Source organism: Pleurodeles waltl, chromosome 5 (assembly GCF_031143425.1).
Source record: "Pleurodeles waltl isolate 20211129_DDA chromosome 5, aPleWal1.hap1.20221129, whole genome shotgun sequence".
In the NCBI taxonomy this organism is placed as follows: Eukaryota; Metazoa; Chordata; class Amphibia; order Caudata; family Salamandridae; genus Pleurodeles; species Pleurodeles waltl.
The window spans coordinates 1,499,407,086-1,499,431,312 of NC_090444.1; the positions used below are offsets into that span (position 1 = coordinate 1,499,407,086).

Here is a 24,227-nt window from a genome sequence, read left to right on the forward strand (position 1 = left end):
CAACACCTGGCCCAAATCAGAATATGGTTGTGGGGAAACACCTAACAGCTCCAATCAAGCCCCGTAATACTAGCACATTATGAAACATACTCACAGAGCCAAAGAGCCTACCTAATTGGGGGCACATAAGGAACTTTACAAGATATACCAAGAGAACAGAAAGAACCACCTTCCAGTGGAGCACGCCGAAAGCCCACCTGCACGCTGCACTATATATGATGGGACCTGAGCGAGTGGAAGACCTCAGCCAAAATGTGTTTTGAGGGAAGTGAAGTTTGGGATGCCCGGATACACTTCTCCTCATTGCTGGATAGGGGGGCTGAAAAAGAGTGGGCACCTTGTTCGGTCGAGAGGGACAAAGTGAGACATACTTGCGGTGTTCTATCAAGAGACTAGGCCAAACCTGGCCACTCCTACCAGAGCAGAAGGGGCTTGCCTCAGGAATACCCTTCACTTCCTGAGAGACCTTGAGATGAGGACAGAGCTTTGTGGTAGGTGAGGTTCCTACAATTATCCGCACCTGAATCGGAAGAAACAGACTCAACTCCAGAAACGGGCACCTACCAGCAATTCCTGTGGGACACTGCCAATCTGAACTCTCTCACTTGCCAGCACACCCACCCCAGAAAGAACACAGCACACTTCTGAGTCGCCTATTTAGCACCAGCATCCAAAAAAGGGGAAACACCAAAGGAAAAGAGATGTACCAGATCTGGGTGCCGCCCAGGACCAGAGTATTGCCACCACTGGAGGTGAGGCCACTGATAGGGAATCCCCACCCAGAGGCCAACAAAGGCCCACACTGGATGCTGTACTTCAGGCCATAGCGGCCTCCAAAGAGGCACTAGAACTCAAAATTGACACACAGTGGTGGTGGACATTCGGCTTCTGAGAGACAACCACCGATGGTGGGCCGAACGACTCACAGACACTGAACACATACTGGAGGAAACAACAACTCACCTGGTGTCCATGAGAGAAACTTTGATGCAAGTACAGACTAAAGTTAAGGTACTGTAAAACATGGCAGAAGATGCAGAAAATAGAGCCAGGAGGAACAATATTCGAATAGTAGGTCTGCCCAAGTGAATAGAGGGCCTTGCAAATAATATGGTCAACTTCCTAGAGAACTGGCTCTGAGACAAAGTAGTCCCAGAGGGTCTTTCTACTTTCCATGTACTTGTACATGCCCACACCGTACTGGCACACCCATCACTGCAAGATGTACCTCCAAGACCAATGATGACCAAACTGCTACATCGTAGAGAACAGAATCATATCTTGGGGAAGGCCAGACAAGGGGGACAAACACTAGTAGAGAACTAAAGAGTGATGATCTGCTCGGACTTCACCAGGGAGGTCCAGCAACAGTGAGCCTCATTCACAGATGTCAAGAAATGCCTCAGACTGCTGGGACTACCATACACTATACTCTTCCCTGCTAGGCTTCGAGTGACCTATGAAGACACCGCACATTTCTTCACCTCCCCTCAGTCACTCTAGGACTGGATCGACAACATGCTACAATCAGGGGGAGAATCAATTACTGCTGCAAGGGAAATGACTAGAAGACCCCCAAAAAAGAAACCAAAGGTGGGCACCGGTAACACACTATCGTGCTCCCAGGTTTGGTACAAACAGAGGAGGGCAGTGGAGGTGGTAACAGCCATCAGCAGGGCAAGCTCCAATCCTCCCTCAGAGCTGGAAGAAGATGAAGTGAAAGTCACTAATTCCAACAGCACATCAATCTCCTTGTATGGTTCTCGGGATGCAATGCAGCTTGTTACCCCTGGCACGTCAGATGAGATTACTTGAGGACTTGAATATTGCAACAACTACATGAGGTCTGGAAAGGAGACAAGAAAGCTTGATAATATGCCTAGATAATGCTACAGTATGGTGATTGGGTTGATTGTGGGCTCTATTACCCTTTTTACTGCCTGGATGGTGTAGAGTGACAACGGGAGGTGCTGTGACTGGTGCACCCACCCTCTTCATTGTTCCAGTGTGTGAAAGATGCTTGCACCCAAGTTGACTTTTGATGTGGATGTTTGGATGGGGAGTTGTCCTCTTCTTGTCCTGTGTCCTTGTCCTGTGGCTGGGGAGTTGGGTTGTTATTTTATTTATATATCTGCCCACCCCCTTGAGTGGCCCTGGCCCTCTAAACAACTACAGAACATGGTGCAGCAGCTGAATGGGACACAGCAATGATGTAGGCCTCCCCTATGGCGTCCACCCTAAATTACAACTTTATTAGTTGGAACCTCAGGGGCCTTAAAAAATGACTAAGAGGCACAAGGTATACACTTACTTGAAAAGAAGGGTAGTACTCATATACAAGAAGCACACCTTACCACTGTTAAAGAAGAGGACACACAGAAAAGATGATGGGGGCAGATATATGCAACCTCATACTTGCCTTTTGCCAAAGGAGTTCTTATTTGAATCCACCCAGGGGTTCCATTCCAAGTTCATTTGAATATATGAATCCATCCTAAATTGATTTTACAATTTATGGAAAAGTATAAGATGCTTGCCTATTCCCCCTTGATTGATTTTATAAATCATCAGGTATATTACTTATGTTTGTGTATGGACCTATAGCGCAAGCCCTAACTTTCCTTAACCTATTGTGTCGTGAATAATTATAAGTGGATTGATAAATGAAGCCAGAACAATGCAAGACTGAATTGCTTGGCTACCCAAAATATAAAAGAAGGATGAGAAAAGACTGAGATAAAGTAATACAAATACTTTGAAAATAAATCAAGCACTGCATTCAAACTATGTGCAACAACATGCCTAATGTGCATTGGTTTGATCAGCAGATGATGATGTATCTGTGTATCTTGTGAATAAATCAGTCTAAAACTGCTCCAATGAGTACTGGATGCCGCCCGCCAAGATCTGACCGCCGGGCGGCCACCAAAGCAGCCGCACTCCCGCCGTGGTCAATTTGAGATCCCCGCTGGGCCGGCGGGTGGAAACCTGGTTTCCGCCCGCCGGCCCAGCGGGGATCTCGGCCGCAACACAGGAGCCGGCACCAAATGGAGCCGGCGGTGTGCGGCCGTGCGACGGGTGCAGTTGCACCCGTCGCGCTTTTCACTGTCTGCTATGCAGACAGTGAAAAGCTGCATGGGGCCCTGTCAGGGGGCCCCTGCACTGCCCATGCCAATGGCTTGGGCAGTGCAGGGGCCCCCAGGGGCCCCACGACTCCCCATACCACCAGCCTTTTTCTGGCGGTTCAAACCACCAGGAAAAGGCTGGCGGTACGGGGACTCGTAATCCCCTGGGCAGCGCTGCCCTGGCAGATTATCACCGCCGGGGCAAATGTGGCGGAAAACCACCGGCCCCGGCGGTGCGACCGCGGTCGTAATGACCTTGGAAGCACCACCGGTGGTTCTTCCGTCAAAACAGCCCTGGCGGTTTTGGACCGCCAGGGTTGTAATGACCCCCATAGTATTTTCTATGAGAAGTCCACTCGAAAAGACAACTGTATATTGTTAGACCAAAAAGCCTTAGGGTGGTCATATCCCAAAGTTTTGCCTGCCTCCCTTCACTTTTCTGACATTGTTATTAGTGGTTTTAGGACTCTGCGCACTTTGCCACTGCTAACCAGTGCTTAAGTGGATATGCTCTCTCCCTTAAACATGGTAACATTGGTTCATTTTCAATTGGCATATTCAATTTACTTCTAAGTTCCTAGTAAAGTGCACTACCTGTGCCCCGGGACTGTAGAGTGAATGCTACTAGTGGGCCTGCAGTACTGGTTGTGAAAACCACATAAGTAGCCCCTTAAACATGTCTCAGGCCTGCCATTGCAAGACCCGTGTGTGCAGTTTCACTGCCACTTCAACTTGGCATTTAAAAGTACTTCAACTCCCCTTTTTATACATATAAGTCACCCCTACAGTAGGCCCTAGGTAACCAAGAGAGCGGGGTGCTGTGTAGGTAAAAGACAGGACATATACCTGTAGGTTTTTATGTCCTGACAGTGGAAAACTCCTAAATTAATTCTCCACTTCTGTGAGGCCTGCTCCTTTCATAGTATAGCATTAGGGCTACCCTCATATACTGTTTTGAGTGTTAGATTCTGATCAGAAAGGGGTAGCCAGGTCATATTTAGTAAGGCCAGAATGGTAATAGAAAACCCTCCTTATAGGGGAGATTGGAGTTTATATTACTATTTTAGAAATGCCACTTTTAGAAAGTGAGCATTTCTCTGCACTTAAAGTCCATCTGTGCCTTACAGCCTGTCTCCAATCAAATTCTGGGCTGGGTTGGGCTGGTTGACAGCTCCCTTGTGCATCTCACCCAGACAACCACAAACACAGGATACTACCTGCACTCATCTACATACCGAATGGGTCTTTCTGGGCTGGAAGGGTAAGGGGCCTGACACTTACATTTCAAAGGACTGTGGCCTGCCCTCACACAATGAACTGCCAAACCCCCTGGCAGACAGACCTTTACTGAAAGGGGACCCTTTGAAGTCTCCCCCACTTAAAAGGCACTTTTAAGTATATAAACTGGGTCCCTGACCCCACCAACTCAGATACTTCCTGGCACAGACACTCTAAAGCAAATCCTGCAACCTGTCAAGAGGAGCTGCCTGGCTTCCCAATGGACTCACCTGTAGTGCTTTGCTGTGAAGGACTACTGCCTTGCTGTTGCCCTGCTCCCTTGCTGCCCTCCGACTCTGCTGAGAAGTGCTCTCCAAGGGCTTGAATTGAGCTTGCCTCCTGTTACTGAAGTCTCAGGGCCAAAAAGAATTCAAGGAAACTCCTTGTGCTGGAAAAATCCTTGCACGGCCTGCCGGAAATGACACACAGCCTGCTCAGCGGTGAAAGAATCTGCACATCGTCTAACTGGAATGACGCACCCCGGCTCCCCGAGTGCAGATCGACGCACCACCTGCATTGCAACCGGAACTTTGATGCAAATCCATGCCTGATCGATGCATTGCCGAGCCAGAATGATACAGCCTGACTTCCTGCGTGAGGAATCGACACAGAGCCTGCTGTGGAACAGAAACTCCGACACTTCGCCATACCAGATCGACACAGCACCTGTGACTTCGTCCAGCATATTCAGGATTTCCACGCATTGTCCCTGGGTGTCAAAAGACCCCCCATTGCAGTGAGTATCCAAGACTGCGTGCCAGAAATTGACATAAAGCCCTTGACGCGTGGGAAGAATCATTGCATCGTCTGTGCCGTGTTGGAAAATCCATGCACTCCTTCCTTATTCCACGCATCTCCTCCTCTACGGTCTTCGTGCGTGTAATTTTGATGCATACCAGGTACTTTGAGCACACAAGAGATATTTGTTGATTGCTAAAGACTTAAGACTCTTCTTATCCTTGCAAAAGTGATATTTCAACTTGTGCTTTTCAAATATTGATCGTTTTGACCTTAGTTTACTCAGATAAATATCTTATATTTTTCTAAACCTGTGTGGTGTCTTTTGTGGTGTTTTCATTGTGTTATTGCATGATTTATTGCACAAATACTTTACACATTGCCCTCTAAGTTACGCCTGACTGCTCAGTGCCAAGCTACCAGAGGGTGGGCACAGGATAATTTGGATTTTGTGTGACTTACCCTGACTAGGATTGTGGTCCCTACTTGGACAAGGGTGTCTACCTTTGCCAACTAGAGACCCCACTTCTAACATATATGTAGACCATTTGAAGGACTTCAAATCCTCTTTGAATTTAAATTATTTGAATTTGAAAATGATGATGAATTACAGTAAGCATTTAATTGAATTTCTTAATTTAAAAGGTGTCTCTTTGATCAACATGTGCAAAATGTTTCCATCCAATTAAGCCAATCTCTTATTTTTGGTATTTCAGGTTTTGGGCCCATCCGCCTAAGAGGGCTTGCATATGAACTATGCTCTCCTCTTCATCAAAAAATGTTGATCGGATTCACATCAAACTTTGCAAGAATCCAAACTTGAAGCAGAGATGTGCCTTTGCCTGCTTCGATGAAAGCTGTTTTAGAAACCGGAAAATTGATCAGTTATGGGACACTAAAGACCCTATAACTCAGCCATTCACCATAAAAGATATAACTTACCCTTGAAATGCACTATTTATGACCTCAGAGTTTCTATATCAATAAATTGCATAAATAAATAATTTAACTACATGTTCAAACAAAGAAATGCTATCCATAGCGATTCCATCCATAATGTCTACCACAAGATGATATGTATCATCAACTGAGATGCTATGGATTTCACTTGTGATGCTATTTGTCACATCATGTGTGATGTCATGAACAGTGAATTGGTGGTTATGTTAACAATTACATTTACAAAGATAGGGAAGAATTTACCGATAGGCATTTTGTCTAGATGTAAAAATGTTCATATCATTGAACATGCTTGTTTTCTACTTGAGAAATAAATAATGCAGTGAAAAGAATCATGTTCCACTATATAAAAATGGCATAGCATTGCATAATGGCTTCATATAAATATAAGGCAACATAGTATAAGGTAACGAACATAACAGCATGTAGCATAACATATAGAATAGTATAATTTAACTTAAAAGTGTAGCATAACATAGAACACCATAGCAAAGTATAACATAGCATAACGTAAAACAAAGCATAACAGCATAACGTAAAATGACATGACAACACTTGGCTTATTTTGAACAATAAAGAATAATACATGGTATTACTGTTGAGATACCTGTTCCTGTGGAGATATGGGGACCTGTGGTGCAGAAACCATACTCGTGCCAACTGGTGCTGTTGTCCTACTTGATTCCATTGTTATTATTGATACAGCAGATGGCATAGGTTGATATAGTTTTGACATAGAGTCTGACTTCTCATTGATACTCCTAGAAATACTTTTGTCCTCTTCATCATCAGAATCCATTACAAAGACGTATTCAGCTTGGAAGATATCATTATCTTGCATGTCTACGAATGTGTCCAAGGCAGCCTCTTTGTCTTGAGTATGAATATCTTTCTTGCAGGGATAGTTCATATCTCTTACAGTGTCTTTGCAGCTTCCACTTTCTGAAGTCCAGTCTTTAGAGGCTATGTGTGACTGAAAAATATAGTATGGTATGTCAGATATGTCAAATATTGAATTTCACTTTTATTTAACAGCTGTACATAATTTAAATGAAATGGCAACGTTAAATATATAGCGCCACTTTTCTTGTGGCCCCTTGCACCCCCCTACAGCCACCATGTGAGTTCCATATTTAAAATACGGGACACCATGGGGCACGGTAGGGGGCAATAAGGTCAGAATGTCTGACGCTATTGATGTACTGCTCAGGGTTAGCGCCAACATTTTGGCGCTAACCCTAAACAGTATATAGGGGCCCATTATAACCAATGGTTTGCCCACTTTTAACGTCTGCTCTGAGCAGGTGTTAAAAGTGCCAAAAAATAATTATGCAAAGAAATCTCTTTCTTTGCAACAATTTTTTGGCCCCCCTGACGGGATAATGCCCCCTTTGCATACAATATGCCTGACACGGGCAGAATGCAGCACAAAGGGTTACTATGTGGCGCAATGCAAGTATTGTGCCACTTTGGAAATATGGCACAGGGAAAAGGCTTCCTTAGTGCTGCCTTAGTGTCAAACACTAAGTCAGCGCTGCAGTGGTACTCGGACCTCTTAAATCAGGGCCCAAGTATTTTTAAAAGTAAAATGTCTAAAGTGATGAGTAGATTGCTGCAAGGGAAAGTTCTGACCATGGATGTTGATTCATTAAAATGTCACGGATAGCAGAAGTGGCATGATAAATCCTATGATCTCTTATGTCATCACAGAAGTTTATCATATGACCTTGGACCCTGATGACATTACAGGAAGAGACTTCATTGAAGGTAAAAAAAACTACTGAGTGATATTGGAAAAGGATACTAAAAAATATGATACATATTATAAACCATACATCAACATGATAGTTCAAGAGTGTAATGATGGAATGCCACAAGAGCAGCCATCTTTTTAAAATAAAATGTTATTGAAGAAATGTAACAGTGTACAAATACAGTGAATATATCATAAGTCAGCATGAAAAGGACAATTTGAAGTTTGTCTGCTGAGTCAAAGGGGGGGGGGGCAATGTGAGGGGGAGAGAATATAGACAGAAGGAGGAGAGGGGCACCTAGGCACCTAAGAAAGATAGAAAGACGTGATTAGTAGAGCTATGTACTGTGTCAAAATAATATCAAGAATGATAATAATAATAATAATAATAATAACAACGACTCCCTAGTCTGCAGCGTACCAATGTTGCATAGAGCACCACCTTTTCTTGACAGTTGTTAAGCACGCCCAGGATCCGGTAATATGGGGGCACTCTGAGTGGGTCATATGTCTTACCGTATCATAGGGGCCTTGGAGGGAGGGGCGGTGAAAGGTCGATATCTGAGCTGTGACTGGGAGGCTAGGGGTCATATTAGTGGGAAACTAGCAGTGTTTCTGAGTCGCCTATCCCAATGCACGCATGGAACTCACAGGCCTAGAAGAAGGGGGGTACGGGCGAAGCCACAATGAGGCTGGGGGCGCGCATAGGGTATCAACTGGGTTAGCAGAAAGGACAGTGACAGAGAACCGTACTTGACAGCAGAGGACGGAGCATTTGGGTGCAGTATGTAGTAGATCCAAGGAGTATTGAGTAGGATAGAACATAGGGGACTAGAGCTTTTAGAGGTAGAGAAGAGAAAGGTATATTAGTGCATCATAATATTGATTGAGATAGGTTATAGTGATAGGGGAGGAGAGGTGACAGGCCATAGAAATGGAATTGTTGAGGCAGAGAGGGGGGTCAAGAGAGAGATGGAGGGGAGGAGGAGTGAGGAATGAAGAGTAGAAAGTAAAGTGTGATTAAAAAGGGGCTGGGAGGAGGGGGAAGGAGAGGAAATAGGGGAGGGGAGCTGAGGAGAACTGAACTGAGGGCACCCAACACCCTTCATGCAGCACACTCTTGGGAAGTAGGTGGGATGGATGGAGTGGGGGGGATATGGGCAGGGGTGAGGGGGAGGGGGTATTGGAGGGTGGGGTTGGAGGGTGTGCTGGACCAGGCGAGGGAGAGGGTAGAAAGGGTGGAGGAGGGAAGGTGAGGGGAAGTGAGGGGAAAGTAGCTTGGGCATTTTGTTTTAGTGATAGTTATGGGCGTGGAGGTGAACTGGTAGTGAACTTTGAATGAGTCATCAGTGAGAAAGGGTGCTCACTTCTGTCTCAACAGGGCAGCTTAATCTTGCATTTTATATATAGTACGTTCAAAGGCTGCAATCCGGCCCACTTCCACCATCCATTCTTCCTGGGTGGGGGAGGCAGGAGATCTCCAGTGGCGGAGAACGCATACCTTGGCCGTCGCTAGGGCAGTGTGTAATGGTCAGCGTTGAGGGCTGGACAGGTCAGGGAGATTCTCCATATCGTGAAGAAGTATGAGAGGAGTGGGGAAGGGCGGTGTTGGCAGTGTCATAGAGGCTTTGAGAGTATTGCCCACCGCATCCCAAAGGGGTCGGACCGATGGACACTTGCAGAGGATATCAGTCAGATAGCACTGAGTCTCCAGGCATCTTCAGCATTCTGCATGTGGGAGAAGACCCACCCTTTGTAGGTTCGTAGGGGTCCAGTACTAGTCATCGATTATTTTAAAAAGGCAGAACTTAAGTTGTGCTTCCTGGTTGCCCCTATCCAGGGTCATCATTATCTCTGTCCAATTCTCTGCCTCAAATTCAGTTTGGAGGCGTACCTGCCATTGTAGGCGTGGTGATCCAAGGAGGGGCTGTGAATAAATATGTTGTGTAATAACATCGTATATGCCCGTCATCATGCCTTTGGAGTGGCCCCAAGATTTAAGATAGGATACTATAGGGGAGATCTGGAGGGTTCATGGAGAAGCCCCCATACTACTTTGTAGGCAGTGTTTAAGTTCTATAAACTGCCACGCTTGGATGGGATGGAGGCCATATTCCTCTTTCAGATGCTTAAATGGTTTTAGTGCACCATTTTCAATGACCTGGTCCAATGTTTCAATGCCGGCTGTGCTCCAGTGCGTCCAGTGGCGAGTATGTCCTCCAATCTGTAGTCCTTCATTTTCCTAAAAGGGAGCCCAAGAATGGAAAAGAGGGTTGATACCCAAGAGGCGATGTGCCCTGCGCCAGACTGTGTGCATAATTTTTAACATCAGGTTGATAGGGTATGGGTAGGAGTGGGGGGTACAGGTATTATACAGACTGCTAAGTCTGCCCCTCTGACAGAGTAGCAATTGTTCCGTTATGACCCACTGTGGTGGGTCAGGTGTTCTGGGGAGCATATAGGCTAGCTGGGATAGGTGGAGAGCGAGAGCTTAGTGTTCTTATGATGGGAGCCCCATGTCACTGCAGTAGCGGCGTGCCATGGGTTTCCCTGATGATAGACAGGCCGGGAGGTACCCCTCACAAAGGCCCTGATTGCGGCGTCTATTGGTCTCAGAGTCGATAACGACACTTGAATGGAAAGCATGCCTAACACATTAGTAAAGAGTGGCAATGTGACCATCCATACCGAAGAGCAGCCATCTTGAACAAAGAGGAAAGATTTCATAGGCCAGATACAGTTATCATATCTCTGAACACAAATGCAAAGGCACAGCCTCAACTGCCCAGCACAATCATTAGCGACCACAATCATCATTTGGCTAGAAACAATGATAATATGCTCGTACATATTCCGAAGTGCCTATTTACAGCCTCAGAAATCTACACAGAATCTCTGCATGTCAAGGTAAAATCATTGGATGACTAGGCATTACTACATATAATCAGTGTCAATCAATCAGTCAAACAATTAGTATTTGCAAAGCGCAGTACTGTCATTTCCAGTGGTATCTGGGCACAGTGGATGCTAAGTCTCTGTCAAAAAGCCAGGTCTTGAGTTTCATTCTGAAGTCTGCCAAGGAGGGTGCTGCTAAGAGGTGGGGGAGAAGGTCATTCCAGGTCTTGGCGGTGATATAGTTTAAGGAGTGTCCCACACTGTGGGTGTGGTGAATGCAGGAGTGGGCACAAGTTTAGTTGATGGTTGATGTAGGACAGTCCTTGATTTTTTTGAAGCTTTGTAGGCGTGCATGAGGATCTTGAACTGGGGAGTCAGTGGAGGTTCCTCAGGTGGGGTGTGATGTGGGTCCATTTTGGAGGTCCAGGATGAGCTGGCCTGCTGCATTCTGTATGGTCTGTAGTCTTTTCATGAGGTGGGAGGAGATGCCTGAGTAGAGAGTGTTGCCGTAGTTGAGGTGGCTTGTGACAAGGCACTGGGTGACGGTTTTTCTAATGTTGACTGGAATTCATTCAAAGATTCTGAAGAACATGTGAAGAGTGTGGAAGCAGGTGGAGATGACTGTGGAAACTAATTGTTTCATGGTCAGTGGTCATTTCATGGTCGGTGTATTGTGGAGGATGATGCCTAGGTTGCGTACATGGTCTGCAGGTGTAGGTGTTGGTCTGAGTTCTTCTGGCCACCAGCTGTGGTCCCAAACAGAGGTGCTCTTCCTGAAGATCAGCATTTCTGTCTTATCAGAGTTACTTGGCTTCATAGGTCATTGTGTCGCAGAAGTTGGTTTGGGTGTTCGAAGGGTCCTTGGTGAGAAATAGGATTAGTTGAGTGTCATCAGAATTGGAGATTATGTTGAGTCAATGAGATCTGATGACATCTGCGATGGGGATCATGTAGGTATTTAACAGGGTGGGGCTGAGACATGAACCTTGGGGAATGCTGCATATGATGTCCTTGTGTTCGGAGAAAAAAGAAGGCATCTGGATGCTCTTTGTGTGTAAGAAAAGAGGCAATCCACTTGAGTGCGCTTTGCTGAATGTCGATGTTGTAGAGTCTGTCGATGAGGGTGTGGTGGGAGATGGCATCAAATGCAGCAGAGAGGTCGAGGAGAATTAAGGCAACAGTTTCTCTGTCATCAGAAGAGCTTTGAAGCCATCTATGGCAGCGATCAGCGCGGTCCCAGTGCTCTGGTTGGTACGGAAACCTGATTGGGAGGCATCAAGTAGGTGGCTTTGTTCCAGGTGTTTGGTGAGTTGTAGGTTGATGCTTTCTCGAGTACTTTGGCCAGGTAGGGGAGGAGGGAAATCACTTGGGTCAGCAGAGGGTTTCTATAGGAGGGATTTGACCTCTCTGTGTTTCCATCTGTCCAGGAAGGCTCCCGTGGAGCTGAAGGTGTTGATGATGCTGTTAAGTTCGATGCTGATTGGGATGGTTCAGAGGTTGAAGAGTCGGTGGGGGCAGGGGTTGGTGGGTGCTCTGGAGTGGATGGTAGACATGTTGGCCGTGGTGGCTTGAGTGGTAAGCTGAGACCAGTTGGTGTTAAATCGGAGGGTGTGCATTGGTTAGTTGAGGTAATTGAGGTTGAGAGACATAGGTTGGGGATTGAAAGTGTTGAGAATGGAGGCAATATTGGTGCTGGAGTATTCTGGGAGAGAGTCGCAGAGTGTTGGGAGGGGTAGATGGTGTTCTCTGTGGCTGTTGGGTTAGGAGGATTCCTTGACTATTTTGAAGAGTTCCTTCGTGTGGTTGGCTGCCATGTCCATGTGGGCTGTGATGGGTGCTTTCTTGGCTTCTTTGATGCATAGGTGGTAGTTGCGGAGGGCTGTTTTATGAGTGGCTCTGGGGAGAGGTTTCCTGTGGCACGCCACTGTTTCTCGAGTCGGTAGCAGTTGCGCTTGATAGTTCTGAGCTCTGGGGTGTACCAGCTGGTGTGTTTTGTGATTTTTCTTGTTTTTGCGGGTTTCAACTGGATGACTCAGCCAGGGCAGGTAGTGATCAATGCTGAGAAGCACTGGATGGCTTGGTCAAGGTCTGATGATGCTTCGGGTTGGGTGGGGCTGAGGGTCAGTTTCCATTGTGAGGAGCTGTGATGCTTGGAGATGGCGCACTGAGCATCAGAGATCTTGAAGTGGGCAATGGCCTGGTTGGTCCAAGTGAGTCCTGTGATATAGCTGATTTTGATTCTGTTACACACAGTGAAGATAGAGTCAAGTGTATGACTGGCTTTGTCCATGGGATTCGGTGACCAGCTGAGTTATTGACATTGAAATTGAGGTCATCAAGTAGGGCGTAGTGGTAGGAGTCAATTGCTTGTGGTCAATTGCTAGTGGTGTGATGACGTTGGACATGGTGTCGCAGAAAGCTGGTCGGGGGCCTGGGGATCTGTATATGAGGGTGCCTCTTATCGTGGTCTTTGTGTCGGTCTGTACGTGGAAATTGAGGTGCTCCATGAAAGGCGTGGGGTCATTACTGGTGATGTTGCTTTGAATGTTTCATTGAAGATAATGGTGAAGCCCCAGTCACATTTGTTGGGGCGACTCTGTGTATCATCTTGTAGTTGTCAGGAGTTGCAGTGACAATGTCAGGATTCACAGAGGGGTTGACCCATGTTTTGGTGATGAAGGCAATGCCAGGGGAGAGTGTGTGATGATGTCCCTGATGGTGTGGTCTCTGAAAAGGATGATCATTAGTCAGAGGCTAACCCTGAGTCCTACATATGTGTAGGCTCTCCTTATCTGAGCCAATCTGAACACATGCTACTATATTGAGGCAGCTCCAGGAACAACCCTGTCAAAAAAAAAACATGCAGACATTCATCTCAGACATGTCCCAATCCTGTGCCTTTCTCCCATCACAACCGACTACGTGCACAGGAAACTTGGGTGCCTATTTTGGGAAAAGCCTTAGTAGTTTAACAAACTGTTTGTATGACAGAAACCTAGACTACAATTGTTAGGAATTACAATTGTTTGTTTTAACATACACAAGGAGTATTTAAAGTAGGTCTAGGAGAGCTAGACCCATGACTGATTTTCATGGATTACCACTGACTCTTTCATTGACTTGCATTTAGATGAGTTCCGTGTACATTTTTTTTTTTGTGGATATCATACAAATCTACTATGGATCTTGACTTATCAGGCACAGGTTGAACACATGCAGTTATACACTAATTATGATAGTTGCATAGATAGACATGGCAAATACTCAATTGTCGCTTGGCACTTTATTAATAGATGTAACAGAACATTGTTTTTGTATAATTGAAGCTTGTATTCATCTAACCTATTTTGCTTGTGTGCACTATGTGTACATCGAACGATGTCTCATTTGTTAGCATCTAGGCTTATCAAGTCTATGTGCACTTTGTTCTGACACACCTGTATTCACAAAAGGCATTTACACTGTGTACATGTACTGTCCCTGTCATCTTTTGTGTCCATAAGCCACACTGTCACCTCTGTGTCCCAAGCCACTATTTGCCTTTGTTCATGTATCCCTCTCTCAACTTTAGACACCATGCCTCTTTTAAATGTGCAACTAAACTACACTGAAATAATTTGTGTCCATGTAACACCAGTGTCCTGGGTCCACTGAACAATTCTTCACCTGGGGGTTTCTCTGCCTCACCGTGTACCTAGCTCACGTTTATGTGTGTGCTCCCAGTCCTTCATCTGAATACACATCTTGGGTGTGTATCAAATATGACTCTCACATGTGTGTGTGCATAGTCTCTGGATCCATAACTTAAACTCATATATGGGGCTATGTATACCCTTGGTCCATGTATACCCCTCTAACTTGTATGCACGATTTTCTCTTTCACCCATTTGCACCTAGACCCCCTCACTAGTATGTACCTAACGTCTTGTTTGTTTGCATCACATCTCGCCTATGTGCTTTTAGCTCCACCTCAGCATTTAATTCAAACAACTGGTCTTTCTCTCTCTCTTTCCCTCTTTCTCACTCCCTCACTCTCCCAGCCATGCACATGGTCCGGTGGCCGATAAGACAAATGCAACTACTGGATAAAAGACTAGAATAGATCACATCGGACTATTTGCTAGTTATGAAGGCTACATCAAAAAAAAAATATTGTATGCAGCAAATATAAACATTCTTGCTCAGAAGGGTAGTGGAACATGCCCAAATAATTTTAAAAATATCCTTCCATCCTGCCTTTTCCAGCCTAAATCAATAGATACAAGACATCAGTTAAGTGCTACTTAAGATTACACTGCTCTGCCAAGTCTTAATATTCCTAGCTGCTTGGGTCTAGGACCACCATGTATACTCACACTGGGAGAGAAGAATTTATAGAAAATTTGGGAGATATTCCAACCATCCTGTACCTCGGAAAGAATTGAAGCATGGGAGCAACTTCAATCAGGCTTTTCTTCTGACTGAGGAAAAATTTCTCCATGCAAAATCACACTACCAATGACTTGTCCAGCTGCAAACTTTCCGTATGCACAGGAACTTTTTCCTCTCAAGGATTGCTACAGGCTATCATACATCATAAGACATATCCTGCCTAGTATGAGTCCCAGAGCCAATGCTGCTTCTCCAACAAGTAACACCTTGTATTCTGGGCTGTGCAGTTTCAGATGTTATATGTCGGTGTGAGTCTGCAAGACCCATCATGTAAAGTGGAGTATGACCCAAATTCACAAGTGGCTGAAAATGACACACACACCATTCATGAGACCATCTCGCATCCATGACTATTTCTGACCACAAGAAATTACCTGTGGCACTGCAAACTGGGCTAACATTGTATTACATCAGCCAGAAGCAGATTCTCCATAGCACGCAGCACAATATATACAAGGCAGACTAAATAAGTTAAGGTTCCTATAGCATGCATGTGTCAGACAACTTCGAGACAACATTGTAGAAGAAATAAAACAGCAAAATGGTGAAAATAAAAGTGGAGCCAGGCAACCACTGTTTTGTTCGAGACTCCAGCAGGACAGTTAATGTTTAAACCAATGTGATCAGGTTTTCTCCATGAAGACGGAGACTGCAAGCACCATGCCAGCAGTAGCAAGCAGAAGTCCAAGGGTCACAACTGAAAACATTTGCAACCCCCAAAATATTTCCATTGTCCTATTGCACACTTTGTGGCTTGGACCAAGTGGGGTTGTTTGAGGCAAGACAGTAAATTAAAGGTCTATATGATTCAGATTAAGGTGGCCAATATCCATTATCACTTTGCAGGACACATTGCACATGTGGAGATCATTTGGTCATGCAAAGACATCAGAAGATGTCTGCAGGGGAGTGGAGGGACTATGAGTTGTGGAGCAAATGTTTGGGGTTTCATTCCATAGTCCCCTCCTCTAAATCAGGCAATTAAAATAATAACTTGGCTGGCATTTGAGGATTTGGAGTGTATTTCCTTTACCATACTGTACTGAGCTCCAATCTCTTCACCAAGCATTTCGCTAGCCCCACTTTTGACAGACACATTTACAGAATAAATACCTCTGTTATAAACAAATAAAATACAGTAGTCTTGAAGCCTGAGACGCCAAAGGTAGAATTAGTATCCACCACAGATACAGACTAGTAACCACCTACTTCCACTGGCACTCAAGAAACGGTCTTGCAATCTACTAATCTTTTTTGTATTATACACAAATATGTAGGGAGCTTAGAAACAGTTTCAATGCAGCCAGCAAGTGTGCTAAATAAACCTTGATATGTACCTTAACAAAGTGGGCAAGTCACATGGGTAGGCATCAGAGCTAGTTATGGTCCAGTGGATGTGTATTAGCCATAAAACTAGGTCACTTGTGATTTAATCTCATTTTAACCACTTCACCGAAATAAGCAGGAAATAAATAATGTTTTCTAAATTTGAGCAGCACCTTTAACAACCCTGACAGTTCCTTGGGGAGGACTGTCCCTTGAACTTGCCATCAGAATCATTGCCGACTCAGTTGGCCTGGAAGACTATTTGTACACTGTGGAGCCAGGAGACATGGCTTTTAGCCCAGTCCTTTCCATTTGGCCAAATATTGTGCTATTGTACAATTACTTTTTGAACTTATTTCTCTGATCCCTTTTAACAAGATTGAGAGTATTTAGAACCAACCTAATTTCTGCTAGTAAGTTTGTTTTAAGAATTGGAGTGGATATCACCTGAGGGAGAGGTACATTGCCCAGTCTAAGGATATATTCCCTAAAATGCAAAATGGTGGTAATTGTATTGACTTTGGAGCAAATAGTAGTGAGTTAAGTCTTGGATTTCATATTCTAATGAATTGTTTGCTATTGGGTAAATCATTCTTTCCATATTCATTTTTCTCTAATCGCACAATATATAATCAATTTGAGGTCACTTTAAGTAACTTTTGATCCATTTCAGCTAAAAACATATTTTTATAACATTTGCAGAATATGCAGCAGACAATGGGTTATGTGTGAAATGCAGCAAATCCATAACTATGCAGGAAACGCAAAGGCTGAAAATGTGCATAAATCTACCATACTGGGCATAAAGGAAGGCATACACATACAATGAATTATCCCTGCACAGGGTTTCAGCCTGGTTTTAATTAAATGATTAAATCAAGGAATGATTTCTAAAACACAGCAGGTGACCAACTATGGAGTCCTGGCATTTTGTAAGTAAAGGCACAATCAGAAGTACACAGAAATATTTTTAACCAGTATAACCATCTTTGCAACTCCTTTAATAAACAGTGTTTAGAAAATAAAATATGGTGCAAAAAGTAAGTAGAAGATCATTCCACTTCGTGGTTGGAGGAAAAGAGAAGGGGCAATCTCCTTCCCTAGTTCTAAGCACCTTAGGATCTTGGGAATAAGCAAATCAGAAGATCTGCAAGACCTATTTGGGTAATAATTAAATAGTCTGTCTATCAGATATTTTGATCTTATAGAATGTTTAATGTGTCAGCTTCAGGCTTTAAAAACAAATCCTCTTCTGTGTAGGAAGCCAGTGCAACAGTTTTAGATGAAGGGTGATTGACTACTGATAAGGGATCTTAATTAAGAGTCTGGCTGTTGCATTTGTTTTAGCACCTGCAGTAGACAAACTAAATAATGAGGCAGTCCTAGGCCTAGAGCATTAGCATAGCCCAGCCTAGCAGTGATAATCAAGTGAACACGTGTTGTGAACTTCAAGGTGGTATTCAACAGGGTCCCATGTGATTTGTTATGGCAGAAACCAATGCACTGTGGGATCCTAACCAAATTTTAGAAGCAGTTCATCTCTTGTAATCTGACACATGGCACCATGTGAAGTTAGGAATAGGTACCAAACTTTCACGGAAGATACATTCAACCACCTGCTTGAAGCAGAGGTGGCTTCTTGCCTCAACATTGTTCAACATATACAATACAGGCTCATCACATGCTCTAAATGCTTTAAAAGCTCACTCCCCCCACCAAAACTTGGTAGTATACCAATGACATATATCCTGTATGCAGACAACCTGTCATGAATGAGTCTGATGCGAGTAGGAAAAGCAACTTTGAAATACCTTTTTTGCTTACACAGCAGAATAAATTAGAAGTGAGCCTCTCTAAAACCAAAGTGGTAAAATTCATGAAGAAACCTAAATCTCCAAGCGCTTGGTTTATGGACTGATCTTGTCTGGAGTGCAACTCACAGTATAAATATCTTGCAATGATATTTGATTCTAGCGGGTCCTATATCCTGCACATGGAGTGCATGAAGCTGAATGCATTCTTTTTATCATCAGAGTTTCAGCAGCTTACAAAATCTTTGGATTGTCCCATCTTCGGTCCTCTTCTGCAGGTGATGGCAGACAAACCCCTGCCTACTATAGCACATGGTTCTGAAATCATGGGTGAAAAAATGACACACTTTTTAGATCTAATTACTGCCAGGACCTCCTGATCAGTTTTGAAATTGCCTAATTACACCATGTAGGCCGATCTGCGCCTTGAATTTGGTTTTAGTAAATATTGAAGGGCTATCAAAAAAGCCTTCCTGAAAATGTGTTACTCCCTCCTTGAGGGTGAAAGTAACACTGTATCAGCCCAGGTCTGGCAGGAAATAAATTCAAACTAAAGAAAAGAGGAGTTCAATCTTTATCCAAAGAATGTAATATACTCCCTCCTTGTAGAAAACATATGGGACCTGTAAATGTATCCTAAAGAATTTAAGAAATATATTAATTATAACACTGGGTCACTTTCCTTTCAGGAGGATAAAACCACCCTGGCTATGAAGTGGCACACCTGGCAAATTATTAACTCCTACAAAGTTTTAAAACCTCAGTCTTACTTCGACGAAGGATACTGATTCCATCTGAAGTTAGCATTCATGCACCTGCATTTTGGTGATCAGCCCACTTGGGACCAGATCCCTTCCTGGTCCAGGACGGACGCAGAGGATGGGTACAGGTTCACTGGTGCGAGTAAAGATTTGACGGTTCACATCCTATCTGTTTGTCCAACGTTAATTGGCGGAAGGAGAAAAACACTAAGGGGCTCTTTACTCAAGCTGAGTTAGAACCTGTAGACAAGCACTCATATTGGTTCTCAAACCTTAAGATACCCATCTGAACATAAGAGTTGTTCAATTTGCACAGATGTTTTTGTTGGTGGCAAAGGCCCAGACGGGGACTGCAAAACAACAACTATAGGTGAAAGTGACACAGGACATGAAGTAGCTACCCCACCAAAGTGGGCACACGTGCAATGACATGACATTTTTTACTACTGGCAGACATGACACACCTTGGTCCGTAAAACATTTTTTGTGTTATAATGTAAATAGCTTATTGCATTTTGATGTAATGGTTTTAATTAGCTATGCACTTGATTACTAAATTCAGAACTCTGAGTGAAAAATATCCTTCAGTGTGTTATCAGGTAAAATGTCAAGAGTTTTTTAGAGACCATAAGCGTGAGAAGCAAGAAGCAGGTCACAGTCAAAACATGAGGATGGAAAGAGAGATCCCTATCAAATTTTACATCACCGTCCGTTTTCCAATCTTTTCTCTTTTCCCTTGCCGCTGCGTCCCCGCGGCCCCTCCCACCTCCCCCCACCTCCTCACCGTCCGTTTTCCTTTTGTTTTTTTCCCACCGCTGCTAATCCCTGCGGCCCCATCCCCCCAGCCTTCCAATTCGCCCAGTCCTCCCTCCTCCCATCTGCCACTCCCTCCCTCCTCCCCATTTATGGCAGCCGCGGTGCCGAAGGCGTGCCAAAGGCAAGCCCGTCTGCGCCCGTCCGCGCCAAGACCGCGCCCAGCACCAGTCCCCCTGGCCCCCTCAGACAAATCTACTCCCCCCTCACCGTCCACTCACTCAACCCAGGCCCTCGCCCCACCTGCACCCTTTCGAGCCCCACACACACTCATGGCCCCTTCAACTGCCACACCTGTCATTTCTCCTGCTCCTCATCCCTCACACCACACACCAACCATAGCGACCCCCGACAACAAACACAACACCCCCAATGCAATACACACCTGCTCTACCCCCACCAACCAGCCCCGCAGCACACCACCCCACAACCAGAACACACCCTGCAACAACACCCTCATGCACCACACCAACACCACCCACCACAACCACCTCAACTGCCTGCTCCTCAACACCCGCTCCCTTCACAAACATGCCATAGAACTCTGAGACCTCATCACATCACACTCACCTGACATCGCCTTCCGCACGGAAACCTGGACCAACCCCTCCTCGGAACCCGACATAGCCACCGCCACCCCCAAGGGATACAAACTCCAACGCAAAGACCGCCTCAACAGGCCAGGTGGTGGCATCGCCGTTCCTACACAGGGACACCATATCACCACCAGCTCCCAAGACACTATCGACAACACAGAACACATGCACTTCCTAATCCACATTAACAACAACTCCACCCTCAGAGGTAAACTATTTTACAGACCACCAGGACCACGCCCCGCATTTTGCGACACCATCGCCGACTCCATCAGCTCGCACACCCTCACCTCCACAGACTACATCCACCTCAGTGATTTCAACTTTCACTTGGAGAACCTTCAAGACCACAACTCTACCTCCCTCATAGACAACCTCACCAACCTCGGACTCAAACAACTGGTCACTGCACCCACCCACTCAGCAGGACACACGCTTGACGTAATTTTCACCTCATGCCAACACATAGCCTACACCCACACCACCGAACTCCTCTGGACTGACCACCACTGCATTCACTTCTCCTTCACAAAACCCCCCACACACCACCATCAACACACCACACCCTACCGCATGTGAGACAAGATCCCCACAGAATGCCTGAACTCCCAACTGGCTCACAACATCCCCCCCCACACCAACGACCCCAACGCAGGAGCACACAACCTCTCTAAATGGATCACTACCTGCGCAGACACACTAGCCCCCCTCAGAAAACACATCGCCACCCACAACATCAAGAACGCCCCATGGTTCACCCCCGAACTCCAAGACTCCAAGCGCAAATGCCACCAAGCGGAGAAAATATGGCGACAAGAAGCCTCTACAACCAACTTCTCCACCCTCAAAGCCACCATTCGCACCCATCACCAACTCATACGCACCGCCAAAAGAGATCACTACAAGACACGCCTTGACAACAACTCTCAAAACAGCAAAGAACTCTTCACCATAGACCCCACACAGCCCCTATGTGATGCCCTCTCCAACCACTTCCACCACAAAATCCTGAACATCCACAACAGCTTCATACCACACACACCCACCACACACACACCCCTCACTCACCCAACTCAACTCCCACTCACGACCCCCCACCACACTCACCACCTGGGCCCCCACCACACACAAAGAAACCGAAAAAAACAAGAACTCCATCCACTTCGGATCCCCCTCCGACCCCTGTCCACATCGTATCTACAACAAAGCCAGCCCAACCATCGCCCCCATACTCCGCGACATAATCAACTCCTCTTTTGACTCCGCCACCTACCCAGATCCCTGGAAGCATGCGGAAATCACTGCTCTCCTAAAAAAAAACAAAGCCGACCCGGAGATCCTCTCCAACTATCGCCCCATCTCCCTCCTCCCTTTCCCCGCCAAGGTTGCCGAGAAACTAGTCAACGCCCGCCTATCCCACTTCCTCAAAGAAAACAACACTCTTGACCCCTCACAATCCGGGTTCCGCAAGAACCACAGCATGGAAACGGCCCTCATCGCATGCACTGACGACATCAGGATCAAAGTCGACAAAGGCGAGACCGTCTCACAAATCCTCCTAGACCTCTCCGCAGCCTTTGACACTGTCTGCCACCACACACTCCGCACACGCCTCCACAACATAGGAATTCGCCACAAAGCCTTAGACTGGCTCACCTCCTTCCTCACCGACCGGACCAAGAGAGTCCGCCTTACACCTTTCCACTCCACCGCTACCAAGATCATCTGCGGAGTCCCCCAAGGGTCCTCCCTCAGCCCCACACTCTTCAACATTTACATGATCCCCCTAGCCAACATCCTCCGACCACACGGAATCACTTTCCTCTCGTACGCAGATGACACCCAACTCATCCTCTCCCTCACCAGCAAACCCACCACCGCCAAAACCAACCTACATGCTGCTCTCCTCGACACCGCCAACTGGATGACAACTAACCACCTCAACCTTAACTCCAACAAAACCGAGATCATCATCTTCAGCCCCAACAAAACCATATTGGATGACTCCTGGTGGCCCACCGCCCTAGGCCCCGCACCCACCCCCGCAAACCACGCACGCAACTTCAGCATCATCCTGGACCCCTCCCTCTCCATGACACAACAAATCAATGCACTAACCTCCTCCTGCTTCCACACACTCCGCACTCTAAAAAAATCCTTCAAATGGATTCCCCCAGAGACCAGGAAGACAGTCACCTATGCACTCACCAGCAGCAGACGTGACTACGGTAACGCCCTCTACGCCGGTACCACACTCAAACTCAAACGCAAACTCCAGAGAATCCAGAACACAGCCGCACACCTCGTCCTTGGCCTCCCCCGCCACGAACAAATCTCACCACACCTCAAATCTCTTCACTGGCTCCCCATAGACAAGAGAATCACTTTCAAGATCCTCATCCACGCACACAAATCCCTCCACAACACCGGCCCGACCTACCTCAACGAAAGTGTGAACTTCCACACTCCCACCCGCAACCTCTGATTAGCCGACCTCGCACTAGCTACAGTCCCCCACATCCACCGAACCACCACAGGAGGAAGGGCCTTCTCCTACCTCGCCCCAAAACCTGGAACTCCCTCCCCACCAACCGCTGCAAAACTAAAGACCTCCTACTCTTCAGAAAAAACCTCAAGACATGGCTGTTCGAAAAGTAACCCCCCTCACTCCACCCCACTAGCGCCTTGAGACCCTCACGGGTGAGTAGCGCGCTCTATACATTTTTTTGATTGATTGGTCTAAATTTGTTCCAGAGTCAGAAGAAACAGGCATCTCTCCCAAATCATTAATCCCCTAGGTACTAGACCATACAGACTGAGATCCTCTCTAAAGCAAAAGCAAAATCTCCAATTTATCCAAATTCAGTTTCAAGCAGCTATTTCTCATCAAATAAGTGACTTTGATAAGGGAAGCTATAACAGCTTCTGGCATGTCATCACCAGAATTTGAAAGAAGAGCATAAGTTGTGTATCATTAGCATAGGAAACTAACTTAATGCTGAATCCCGGGGTGCCCATACTGGCATGTGAATTACAGGGCATTTCTCAAATAGACGTCTTTTTTACACACTGTTTTACATTTGGAAAGAAAAAATGGAGAGGAAGACAAGGGGCAATAACACTTGTTTTGCTATTCTGTGTTCCCCATGTCTCCCGATAAAAATGGTACCTCACTTGCGTGGGTAGGCCTAGCGCCCGCGACAGGAAAAGCCCCGAAACACAAAGTGAACACATCACATTTTCACAAAAAAAACAGAGCTGTTTTTTGCAAAGTGCCTTGATGTGGATTTTGGCCTCTAGCTCAGCCGGCACCTAGGGAAACCTAGCAAACCTGTGCAGTTTTGAAAACTAGATACCTGGAGGAATCCAAGATGGGTTGACTTGTGGGGCTCTGACCAGGTTCTGTTACCCATAATCCTTTGCAAACCTCAAAATGTGGCCAAAAAAATACTTTTTCCTCCCATTTCGGTGACAGAAAGTTCTGGAATCTGAGAGCAGCCACAAATTTCCTTCCACCCAGCGTTCCCCCAAGTCTCACAGTAAAAATGGTACCTCACTTGTGGGGGTAGGCCTAGCGTCCGCGACAGAAAATGTCCCAAAACACAACGTGGACACATCACATTTTCACAAAGAAAACAGAGCTGTTTTTTGCAAAGTGCCTGGCTGTGGATTTTGGCCTCTAGCTCAGCCGGCACCTAGGGAAACCTAGCAAACCTGTGAAGTTTTGAAAACTAGACACC

At 45.8% G+C, this 24,227-nt stretch overlaps 1 protein-coding gene across 3 annotated transcripts in view; it reads right to left on the minus strand.

The window, feature by feature from the left end:
* Nucleotides 1–24,227, minus strand: part of MLIP (muscular LMNA interacting protein) — a 1,731,317-nt gene that overhangs the window by 830,463 nt on the left and 876,627 nt on the right. For all 3 annotated transcript variants that reach the window (XM_069235789.1, XM_069235787.1, XM_069235788.1), the window contains exon 5: nt 6,709–7,074. In XM_069235789.1, coding sequence (XP_069091890.1) covers nt 6,709–7,074 — 366 coding nt within the window. The remainder of the gene's footprint in view (nt 1–6,708; nt 7,075–24,227) is intronic.